The following is a 12,826-nucleotide window of genomic DNA, read 5'->3' as shown; positions in this document are numbered from 1 at the left end:
GCTTCTTCCCCCCTGCCATCTGATTCCTAAATGGGCATTGAATCCTTGAACAGTACATCACTTTTTAAATATAATTTCTGTTTTTTGCACAATATTTTAATCTATTCAATATACACATACTGTAATTGATTTACATTATTATTATTTTTTTCTTCTATATTATGTATTGCATTGAACTGCTGTTGCTAAGTTAACAAATTTCGTGACACGTGCCGCTGATAATAAACCTGATTCTGATTCTGATCCTGAGACCCTTGTTCAGGACTGGAAAGGAGGGGAGAAGATGCCAGCATAAGAAGGTGGGGGTAGGGGAAAGAGGATAGCTGAAGGTGACAGGTAAAGCCAGGGGGGTGAAGAAGGTAAAGGGCTGGAGAAGGAATCTGATAGGATGAGGAGAGTGGACCATAGGAGAATGGGAAGGAGGAGGGGCACCAAGCGGAGGTGATAGGTAGGGGAGAAGAGGGTAGAAGCAAGAGTGGGGAATGGAAGAAGAGGGAAAGGGGAGGGGAAAAAGAAATACTGGAAGGTGAAATCGATGTTCATATGATTATGATGTTGTTGTACATTTCGAACTTGCTAATACATTTAAATTGTTTTCTAGGATACATCAGGCACTCTACAGTTCAAACACGGAGAGCAATATAAATACGTCACTGTAAATATCACAGATGATTCTGTTCCAGAACTGCCCGGCAGCTTCAAGGTGGTACTGTTGAACTCAGAGAAAAGTGAGGACCAATATGACATTTTCAGCAACATAACAACGAGCATTTAACTACTTCCTTGATCTTAAAGAAATTAACATTTCTTTTTCAATAGCAAATGAAAGATTAAGGCAAATTAGATGTTTGAGATTTCTGCTATAGTTTGCAACGATAAAGGCTCATCAATTTCCTCTTAGTGAGTTCAATGGTTCAATTTGATATCAGAGAACGTATACAGTATACTGCCGGAAATTCGTACTCTTCACGGACATTCATGAAACAAGAAACCCCAAAGAATGAATGATTGAAACTTCAGAACCCCAAAGCCCTCCTCTCCTCCTATCACACAAACTTCAGGAAGAGCATCGACCCCCACCCCCCCACCTTGCAAGTGATAGCAAAAGCCCCCATAGAGACCTTGATCCGGAGAGTATCATAAAGTACATAACTATAGTACACAACCCAGCACCCTGGTATCACAGACAGACTCTCTCCCCCCATCGAGGGAGAGAGAGGTTGCTCCTTTAGCAATGAGAGCAGACCAGCAACTCACTGTTTCGATGTTACAGTCTTTGTTGCACCTCGTTATGCTGAAATTAGATGTAATAAATGGCAGTTTGTCATTTCATTTTGTACTGTCTACATAAGTTTGAGTGGGTTTCTGCTGTCTGAAATCAAATGCAGGTGCTTGCATGTGGCACATTTGTTCTCTTTGAGTTGTGTTACATCCATCAGTTTGGGGCAAGCAACTTTCCAGCTCAATATTTACCCACCAGAGCTGTAAATCTATTCAAGATAATGGAGAAAAAAAGATGCTGCCAACTTGTCATGATACTACCAGGTTAATTGAATTCCATAGTTATTAATTGCTTTGATGTAAAAAGCGTCTTTATCATTCAAATAAGTTTCTACCTGATACTCCAGCAAAATCATTTATTTGTTTTCTCAGGCTCATTGGCTTACCTATGTTTTTTTTTGGTGTCTGTGAATTTACTGTGTGTTTCTTTCTGAAGTGGCTGAAGCATTTGGCACCAGCAGTAGTGGAGATGGTGAAGTGGAGTTTGTCCTTCCAGATTTCCATGTGCACGGTAAGAACCTTCTGTCTATCATGTATTCACTTGGTCTCCTTTCATTTGCAGTTTACACTTTTCTCCTGAACACCAATGAGGTGCTTGGACCTGATGTCCTCTCTTGTCTTTTGAATAGGGATCTGACTACAGTATCTAGTCATGAGTTTATTTTGGTTTTGCAAGTTTCTGCTATTAAATTTCATAAAACAGGATATAGTCATAGTCATACTTTATTGATCCTGGGGGAAATTGGTTTTTGTTACAGTTGTACCATAAATAATTAAATAGTAATAAAACCATAAATAGTTAAATAGTAATATGTAAATTATGCCAGGAAATAAGTCCAGGACCAGCCTATTGGCTCAGGGTGTCTGACCCTCCAAGGGAGGAGTTGTAAAGTTTGATGGCCACAGGCAGGAATGACTTCCTATGACGCTCAGTGTTGCATCTCGGTGGAATGAGTCTCTGGCTGAATGTACTCCTGTGCCCAACCAGTACATTATGTAGTGGATGGGAGACATTGTCCAAGATGGCATGCAACTTGGACAGCATCCTCTTTTCAACCCTATATTAGAGCCACAATACAGGCCATTCAGCTCACGATGTTGTGCTGATCTTCTAACATACTCTAACATCAATCTAACTCTTCCCTCTTACAGAGCCTCTGTTTTTCTATCATCCTTATTCAGAGATACAGGCCCTTGTGGTCCTTTGAACCGTGCCGCCCAGCAACCCCTGATTTAACCTGAACCAGCACTGGACTGTTTACAGTGACTAATTAACATACTAACCGGCTCATCTTTTGGCTGTGAGAGGAAGTCAGAGCACCTGGGGAAAACCCAGGCATTCCACAAGGAAGACATCCAATCTCCTCACAGAGGACACCAGGACGGAACTCTGAACTCTGATGCCGTGAGCAGTAATAGCAGTGTTCTGACCACTACACTACCATGGCACCAACCTAAGAGTTTCTTAAATGTCCTTAAGTATTTGCCTCTACCACCACTCCTGGCAGGGCATTGCAGGCCCCCACCACTCTCTATGTAAAAACAAACTCCCTTCTGACATTCCCCTATGCTTTATAACATCTAAAAATTTTCTGTTTAAAACTTGTTGCTCAGTTGTCAAATATTGACCATCAATTGTCTGTTGCCCTGTCACCTGTCTCAAAGAGTGCTAGTTCTTAGAAAATCCTCTGTAGGTATCTAAAATACTCTCAGTGGCCACTTTATTTCGTACCTCCTGTACCTAATAAAGTGGCCACCACTGTATGTTCATGGGCTTCTGCTACTCCAGGCCATCCAGTTCAAGGTTCAACATGTTGTATGCTCATAGGTGATCCTCTGAGCAGTTTTGGGCCCCTTACCGAAGAAAAGATGTGCTGGCATTAGAGAAGGTTCACAAGACGTCCACAAGGATGATTCTGGGAATGAAAGGGTTAATGTATGAGGAGCGTTTGATGGTTCTGGGCCTGTATTCGCAGGAGTTGAGAAGAATGAAGAGAGGTCTTACTGAAACCTGTCCAATATTAAAAGGCCGGGATAGGGTGGATGTGGAGAGGATGTTTCCTATACTGGGAGAGTCTAGGACCAGAAGCCATAGACTCAGAATAGAGAGATGCCTATTTAAAACAGAAAGGAGGACGAATTTCTTTAGCCACAGGGTGGTGAATCTGTGGAATTTATTGCCATAGACAGCTATGAAGGCCAAGCCATTGGGTATATTTAAAGTGGAGGTTGATAGGTTCTAGATTAGTCAGGGTGTCGAAGGTTATGGGGTGAAGGCAGTAGAATGGGATTGAGAAGGTTAATAAATCAGCCATGATGGAAGGCGGAGCAGACTTGATAGGCTGAATAGCTAATTCTGCTCCTGTATCTTATGGTCTCACTAACAAGGCATTTTTACCCATGGATCTGCTGCTCTCCGGATGCTTTTTTTTGCTTTTCACACCATTCCCTATAAACTCTGAAACTGTAGTGTGTGAAAATCCCAGAATATCAGCAGTTTCTGTGATACTCAAACCACCCCATATGGCACCAACAATCATTCCAAGGTCAGTTAGATCACATTCCTCCCTTATGTTGTGTCTGTTCTGAACAACAACTGAACCTGCACTGAGCTGCTGCCACATGATTTGAAATGTGCATTAATGAGCAGGTATTCCTAATAAAGTGGCCACTGGGTATTAATTGAAATTTCAGATATATACGTTATTTCTTTGAAAGTAGATGGTAATGAAGTGATTTTCAAGCAAGCTGAAACGAAGCTTTCTGAAAGCCACATTGTCACTGGAGGTTCTGGGGCCACGTGGGCGTCCCCCAGTGCTCTGGCTGCCTCACACATTCTGACTTGTACAGTTAGAGTTAGTGAGTTGTGGGCTTGCTATGTTGGCATTAAGCAGCATGGTGGGATTGGGCTGCCTCCGCTACACTCGTCACTTAATTATTTATTGAGATACAGGGCGGAGTACACTGACTGCGAATAAGTATATTAATCATTTATGTCCAAACGTCAAAATTTGACCAAACATACGTGTTACCCTCGTTACAGAAACTACAAAGATGAATGTTCAACAAACAAACATTGAACAAATATACTCAGTTAAAAGTGCGCGCAGACCATACCTTCCCAATAGTCATGTGCACTGCTTGGCTTAAACAAAGGAAAACAGATGGCAAGCCCCTTCCATGTGCCTTTTATATCTGGAATATTTGAAACTGGATACCAGGCAGCTGTCCAATGGAAAAAGCAGCTGCAATTTCTAAACTAACCAATCATGGCAAAGGGACTTTTGACAATCAGAATAAGCCATGCACCCCCCTGCAGAACACTTCACCCCCCTGCAGAACACTTCACCCCTTGAAAGCTGCAAATGTGATGATCCAACCCTCAGACTAGTCTGACTCCTGCGAACTCCCTAAGTTACATATAAAACACAAGAGTGCATTACCCAATACCGTAAACCCAATATTCACCCTGTATACTAGAGTCGTCCAGCAGCCTCCTGTGCCCCAGAAGGCCACCAGCTCCACCCCAGAGCGTAATGGCTAAGGAGATGGTCTCCCACTTAATCTTATACAGCCGACTGTCGGATCTGATCAACCAGGTGAGTGATCTTCCCTGACCCGTCAGGAATGTAGGTGCAGCATTCTTGACCAATAACAGCGCAAGTGCCACCTTCCTTTGTGAGCAGGTAATCTAATGTCATCGAAGTCAGTTCCCAGGACAGTCTGGCCACACCATGCTGAGAAAGGGTATAATTCAAAACCTTCCTTCCTTTGTAATAGTCCTGTTACCAACCAGCATGGGCAAGGTGGTTATCCAGGGCATTGGGCTGGCATACATACAATACTACATATCAACCACACCACCCTGTGGGAGCCACAGGTATGCTTAGGAAATGCATTTCCAGTAAGTTCCATTCAGCATCCAGCAAGTGCCCACCTTCACAACACCATTCGGCAGAGACACAGCCATCCCAGGATACTGTTCCTGTTCACACTTGCCGTCCACCTTGCACCTTGTACCTGTACTCAGTATACCACCTACACCCACACTCCGTCAGGTAGGGAAATCACTTTAAGAGTCAGGGCAATGCAATTATACAAATAGTATGTAGGGAAATTCCAGCCCTGAAAGCACTCATTCTACCAGGGATATTGAAGATCAAGTCCTTGAAGGCTGTTACCATACTCTGGGTTGAGTTTGTCTGGAATAGACTACCCCCCTCCCAGCTCCCTGAAACCAGAATACCAAAACCTAAGAAGGCAGATAATATCCCCCAATAGTCTTTTCCTTGTCAAAGGGATCAATATTAGTATATCCGAGATGTAGTAAGGAGTCCTCACACAAATTCAGAAATCTGATCCATTGGTGCGCAAATTCAAACATGATTCCCAGGAAGTGTGTCACGGGATCTCCCACCACAAATCAGCATCGACCACTTCGCTGTTCTGTAATGCAGGGAGATTTAAATGCACTTGCTTCTGATTAGTCACTGGATATTTAGAGAAAACACTATATATTCCTAACTCTATATTCTTATTCTCTAACTTTGTTGCCCTACTCTGAGCCATCTCTCAGAATAATACAGCGCTGACTGAGATCCTCAAACTCATTCTTGTCTTTGTTTTATACTGATACCTTACAATCACTGCAAACAGCCAGAAAGCATCCTGTTGGCTATATTTGCTCCCAGAAAAACCCAGTGATTTATGTATAGAAACAATGTGATGTCTCATTTCAACTCAGGCAAAATTAACTAAAATTAACTGTTATGACCAATTTACCGGCATTCCATAACCCATGAGTAGGTTCGCGAGGCTTCCAAAGTCCTCACTATTATCTGTCCGACCTAGGACTCAGCAGCTCTCATACAGAGTTGGGAGGGGGGCTAGGGGTGCAGTGTTCCTCTTTTAATAATCTTTTAAAGAAATGCATATTTGCTCAGAAAGCCAAATCCTGCTCGCAGCACCAAAATGTGACATTGAATCAGGTTCGCGGGTCAGGCAAGTGAGACAGAAAACACTGTCTGTAAGTATATTAATAACTTATTTGTAAACAGGAAAAATTCGACCAAACGTTCATGTTCCCCAGGTTACAGAACTACAAAGCTGAATATTCAACAAACGTACATTCAACAACAACACTTAGTTTAAAGTGTGTACAGAGCATACCTTCCCAATGGTCATGTGCACCGCTTGCTTTAAACAAAGGAGGAGAGAGCAAGCCCCTTCCATGTGCTATTGTATACCCGTGATATTTGAAACTGGACACCAGGCAGCTAACCAATGAGAAGAGCAGCTGCAGTTTCTGAACTAGCCAAACAGGACAAAATGACTTTTGACCATCAGAATAAGTCATGCTCCCCACAGGACAGACCAAGAGGAAACCCACACAGTCACTAGGAGAATGTACAAATTCCTTACAGGTAGCAGCAGGAAATGAACCTGTGTCAACTGTACTGTAAAATGTGTGCTAACCGCTACACTATTGTCCTGCCCAAATTTGATACAGATGACAAATTCTATATATTTCAATGCACATGTGACAAATTGACCTTATATTTAATCTTTAAAACTAAGAAATTGTTTTTATAAAAATTAGTCTTATGTATTCTTAAAATGTAGTCATTTGATAAACTCAACAGGTACTTCTGTAAAATTTGATCGGTTATGTTTGAAAACCCAGCTGTGGTCCAGGTGCAGGTTGAAGACATTCGGTAGAATAATAGTTCAGCATGGATCAGATGGGCTGATGTGCCTATTTCTGTGCTGTAATGCTCAATGACTCTTAAATCAGTTTGCAATGAAATTATTATGTAACCCTCTCACCATAGGCTCGTAATGAGTTACCTATTACTGTGAAATCAACTGAACAGCACCATAACTTGACAATGCATGAAAAAAGAAATTTTCAGTAAATAAACACGTCAAGGGTAAATATGATACAGGTAAACACAAATACAGAAGTTTGAATGTGTCCTTCCAAGGAAAACAAAGGCAATTACTGTATGAACACTGACACACCCATGCAAATTTACCGTTTGCCAGGAAACAATAATTTAACTCACACCAGTATAAACAGATCAAAAATGTATTGACACAATATTTTAATTTGTGACATACAAACTAAAGGAACAAGGCCTATTACAGATACGTATATTAGTCTATATTGTGCACGTAATTGTTAAAGCTTATTGTTGCTTCCTGTCGTTTACTCACAACATTGAAACACTCTTGTGGTGAAGATCCTGTCACTGGAAACAAACATTCACTCAACTTTTAAGAGAAAAAACGTCAAACTTTCTTCAATGTCATGTACTAACTAAAAGTTACCTATACATTCTTCATGAAACCATTGTCTGCCTGAGGATTTTCCACCATCAGTATCTGTCCTTCTAAGTGGGTTCTGTGAGGGTTTTACTATGTTTTTCTCGGATGTTTCATGTCCATTTCCACTATTCTTCTTCCTCGTCCTTCAATCCCACGCTCTCTAGAAAATGGCTCAGCCCCTGATCTTTTCCTGCACTTTCTCTCGAAAAAACATGAACACAAAATCCTATTAGTTAATTCAACAAACCTCACATAATCAACTGAATTACTATTTTAAACAATAAAAGAAAAACCTACTGCTCGGTTATATAATGTAATCAGAAGAACTCATTGTATTTTGAGAAAATCTGCAGAAAATAAAATAGCCAACAGCATAACTGCATTACTAAAATAATGCATGGTCTTAAACCAGGGTATTACAATTAAAATATCATGTCTCAAATATTTTGATTTGCAGCTAGCCTTGCAATCGCTTCTGAAATCATCGTTACTATTGATGCCTCTGACGATGCGTATGGAGTGTTCCAGTTCAGTAATGACTCTTTGCATACAAACAGCACAGAACCTGAAGGGGGTCATGATATAGTTTTACTACAGGTCAGTACTTTACTTTGCCAACCGATAAACATCATATCTGAGATGCAAAATTGTGCTGAAATATTTTACAATGATTCCAATGCATAGCTTGAAGTGATTGTACAGTTATTACCCTCCAACCATCAGGCTCCTGAACTGGCATGGATAACTCACTCACCTCAACTCTGAAACTCTGGAACTCCACCACCGATAGACTCACTTTAAAGGTCCCTACAACCTGACAACTCATATTCTCAGTATTATTCTTTTATTTGCACAATTTTGTCTTCTTTTGCACACTGGTTATTTGTCAGTCTTTGTTTATATATAGCTTTGTATTGCTTTATCTTACTGTAAATGTCTGCAAGAAAATGAATCTTAAGGAAGTATATGGCAACATATACTTAATTTGATAATAAATTTTAATTTGACTTTAACTTTGACCCTTTGTCCAGAGTTCCAAACACTTTTTTTATTATGCTAGTGATTTACTTCTTTAACTTCAGTTCATTGTAATTTTTATTCATGATACTCATGCTGATCACTATCGGTGAGATTTGATGTTTCAGAATACCTCTGTTCAGTCCACAATCATCTGCTATTGTGGTTTATCAATTTTTGTGTATGCATAGACTTATCATAAATTCCATTGTATTTCTTTACTTTTCTGTAAATGCTGCAAGAATATGAATCAGAATCAGGTTTAATATCACTGGCATATGTCATGAAATTTGTTCTTTTGCAGAAGTACATTGCAATACATAATAAAATCTATAAATTACAATAAGTACAGTACTGTGCAAAAGTTTTAGGCACATATATATAACTAGTGTGCCTGAGACGTTTGCACGGTACTGTATGCACAAAAAGTAAAATTAAGTACGCAGTGCAAAAAGAGAGGACAAAGATAGTATTATTGTTCATGGGTGCATGTCCATTTAGAAATCTGATGGGAGAGGGGAAGAAGTTGCTCCTGAAATGTTTGAGTGTGTGTCTTCAGGTTCCTGTACCTCCTCCTTGATGGTAGCACAGGGGGCATCTCCTGGTTGATGGGGGCCCTTAATGATGGATGCCACCTTTTACGGCATCTCCTTTTGAAAGTGTGCTTGATGCTGGGGAGGCTTGTGCCCCATGATGGAGCTGACTGAGTTTACAACTTTCTGCAGCTTTTTCTGATCTTTTGCAGTGGCCCCTCCATGTCAAAAGTGGAAACAACCTAGGGAACACAGAAGAACGGATATACCTTGGTGTACAAGTCCAATAATCCTTGAAAGGGGGGTTGGTAGTGCAGGTAGATGATGCCTTTAAGAAAGCAAATGGAGATCTGGCCTGTATTAGACTGGGCATTGAATACACCAGCAGGGAGGATATGCTTCAACTTCAAATTCATCAGTTGGAGCTCAGCTGAAGTTGTGGTCACCACTCAATAGGAGGAGATGATAACGTTGGAGAAAGTGCAGATAAAACTTTGTTTTACTTTGATAATACGTTTGATTTTATTTTGACTTTAAATTTGTTAAATAATTTTTCCATTAATTTGAGTAACTCTTTGACAATAATTTATAATTTGGAAAATGCTCTGTATTTGACTGAACAAGTTATTGGAATTTTCAGGTTATCCGTACTGGTGGTGCACTGTCTCAGGTTATTTTGTTTTGGGAGGTGAACTCTGACCCTGACAACAACCTGGTCAATATCTGTGGCAATGTCACATTCGAAATGGGACAAACGCTGGCTGACATTGAGCTACAGGTGGCTTTGGACGATGTGCCAGAATTGGATGAACAGTTCATGATTCACATTACTGATGTCACCAAGGGACGACTGGGAACTCGAGTAAATGCCACCTTGACAGTTTTAGCTAATGATGATCCTTATGGTGTGTTCATCTTTTCGGGAAGAAGTCAACCAATCAGAGTTGAGGAGAAGGACCAGAACGTGACATTGACAGTTCAGCGACTTAACGGATTGATGGGTATCACCATAGTTACCTACTCAACCGTGGATGACACAAGATCAACTGGTCTGCCATATTTCATTGCTCTGGCAATGGATAAAAGTGATTATCTTGCTGTGTCGGGGACAATAATCTTTGAAGCCAATCAAACAGAAGCTAACATAACTCTTCTTATTCTGGACGATGGAGAACCTGAGAGACCAGAGTCTGTGTTTGTCCAGTTACAGAACGTTGCACTGCTGAGAGGGGAGCAGGACAGACCAAGTGAGTAATCTAAAATGGGTGGCTCAATTTTAGTCTATTTGGTTGTACTGCTCAAGTCATTTGTAATTAATTAATTATTTAATATGTTAGGAGGAGATACAAGGTTTTACCAGGTCCTTCCAGCCCAGAAATCTGCCCATTCAGAAACCGGCTTATTAAACCGTAGCCTGATCACAGAATCCGAGAGAATGTAAGGGGTAGCACGATACCGTGGCAGTCAGCGTAACGCTTTCGGTACCGGTGACGGGAAAATCTGAGGTTCAGTTCCCACTGCTCTCTGTCAGGAGTTTGTACATTCTCCCTGTGATGGTGTGGGTTTCCTCCGGGTGCTCTGGTTTCCTCCCACAGTCTACAGGACATCTGGGTTAGGGTAGTGAGTTGTGGGCATTCTACGCGTTGCTGCCGGAAGCTTGGCGGCACTGAGGACTGCCTCCAGCACAATACTCGGACTGTGGTGGTCATTGACACAAAATGACACGTTTCACTGTGCATTTTGATATGTAAGTGACAAATAAAGCTAATCATAACATAACCAATGATAAACACAAGACATTCTGCATTTGATGGAAATCCAGAGATGGTAGAGGATCTCAGCAGGTCAGGCAGCAGCTATGGAAGTGAGTAAACAGTCGATGTTTCGGGCCGAGACCCTTCATCAGGACTGGAAAGGAAGGGGGAAGATGTCAGAATAAGAAGGTGAGGGGAGGGAAGGAGAACAAGCTAAAAGGTGATAGGTGAAGCCAAGTGGGCAAGGGAGTGGGGATGAAGTAAGAAGCCAGGAAGTGATATGTGGAAAAGGCAAAAGGTTGAAGAAGAAGGAATCTATTTGGAGAGGAGAATGGGCCATGGGAGAAAGGGAATGAGGAGTGCCACCAGGAGGAGGTGAGAGACAGGTGAGGAGAAGAGGGAAGAGGTCAGAGTGAGGAATAGAAGAAGAGGGAGATGGGGGGGTGGGGGTTGGAAATTACCAGAAGGAGAAATCGACATTCACCCCTTCAGGTTGGAGGCTATCTTGACCGAATATAAGCTGTTGCTCCTCCACCCTGAGAGTGGCCTCATCATGATAAAAGATGAGGCTGTGGGCCAACATGTTGGAATGGGAATAGGGATGAGGGTTAAAATGTTTGGCCACTGGGAATTTCCATGTTTGGCAGCTGGAGCGGAGGTGCTTTACAAAGCAGTCCCCTAAATTATGTTGTGTCTCAGCAATATAGAGGGCTATTAAGAAGCTCCACTTTTGGCCAATGATATCTAGTTTACTCGGAGACGCGATCAGAATTCGTGCTTCTGGGTACTGGATTGATATCCTGGGAATATGTATCTCTCAAGACATGATTGTAAATCAGGGTTCAGGTAAAACACCTTTGATTGAAAATACACCAGGGAATCTGCAGTTAAGTGCAAAAAGTAAATTGCTTTGTGTGTCTTGGCAAGTAGAAGAGCGGGCGCCAGGGTAGCATTGCTGTTAGCGCTTGGAGATCGGAGTTCAATTCCGGCGCCATCTGTAAGGAGTCTGTATGTCCTCCCCGTGGAACGTGTGTAAATTGTAAATTGTCCTGTGATTAGGTTAATTGGGTTTGTTGGGCGTTGCTGGGGCGGCGTGGCTCAGAGGGCCTGAAACTTGATATTCTATTTTATTTCGCGATACGTCAAGTTTACTCACAGGATTAGAAGTGACTTTTGTTTCATTAAATATATTTGTTTCCTGAATTTTTACATGGATTATAATAACGTACAAAACAATGATGTTTCCGTTTAATTTGCTAGTTGCTGATTCTCCTCGCCTTGGAGCACAGAATGACATCATAGCGCAGGTGATAATCGACGCCAATGATGATGCATTTGGTACCCTGCAGCTCTCCACTTCTGCTGTACGCGTTCCTGAAAATTACATTGGACCGATAATCAGCGTGACGAGGACTGGAGGCATATATGCAGACGTGTCTGTGAAATTCCAAGCTTTGTCAATGACTGCAAGAGCTGGTAGGATATCAAGTTCAAGTTCAATTTTATTATCATCTGACTCTGCCTATAGTACTGTGCAAAAGTATTGGGTACATACCTGTGTATAGAACTAGGGTGCCTAAGACTTCTGCACAGTACTGTACTTGTCATATGTGGAGTGGAGAGCGATTTGTAAATCTGGCGGGAGAAAAGGATGATGTCTGCCGTGGGAGGGGTGTGGGACAGCTGGCAGAAAAGGTGTGCCTTCGCCGGGGGCTAGACGGATGAAGGGGGAGGGGGTTGAAGTAAGAAGTGTAAGAGGTAAAGGGCTGAAGAAGAAGGAATCTGATAGGAAAGATCTGTGGACCATGGAAGAAAAGAAAGGAAGAGGGGCACCAGAGGGAGGTGAGTTTGGAACTAGAAGATTGCAACCATAATGGTGGAGACGAAAGCGCTGGAATTTTGAAAGGTTTAGTA

The 12,826-nt window shown here is 41.7% G+C and overlaps 1 protein-coding gene across 1 annotated transcript in view; it reads left to right on the top strand.

Annotated features, from left to right (window-relative positions):
* adgrv1 (adhesion G protein-coupled receptor V1) overlaps positions 1-12,826 on the top strand; it is a 525,473-nt gene that overhangs the window by 127,401 nt on the left and 385,246 nt on the right. The window contains exons 24-28 of the mRNA XM_072281026.1: positions 602-728; positions 1,718-1,792; positions 8,066-8,205; positions 9,799-10,405; positions 12,173-12,388. Of these exons, the coding sequence (XP_072137127.1) occupies positions 602-728; positions 1,718-1,792; positions 8,066-8,205; positions 9,799-10,405; positions 12,173-12,388 (1,165 nt within the window). The remainder of the gene's footprint in view (positions 1-601; positions 729-1,717; positions 1,793-8,065; positions 8,206-9,798; positions 10,406-12,172; positions 12,389-12,826) is intronic.

The sequence above is a fragment of the Mobula birostris genome, chromosome 17 (genome assembly GCF_030028105.1).
Source record: "Mobula birostris isolate sMobBir1 chromosome 17, sMobBir1.hap1, whole genome shotgun sequence".
In the NCBI taxonomy this organism is placed as follows: Eukaryota; Metazoa; Chordata; class Chondrichthyes; order Myliobatiformes; family Myliobatidae; genus Mobula; species Mobula birostris.
Note: the sequence above shows the minus strand (reverse complement) of the source record. Positions and strands in the feature narration are given on the sequence as shown.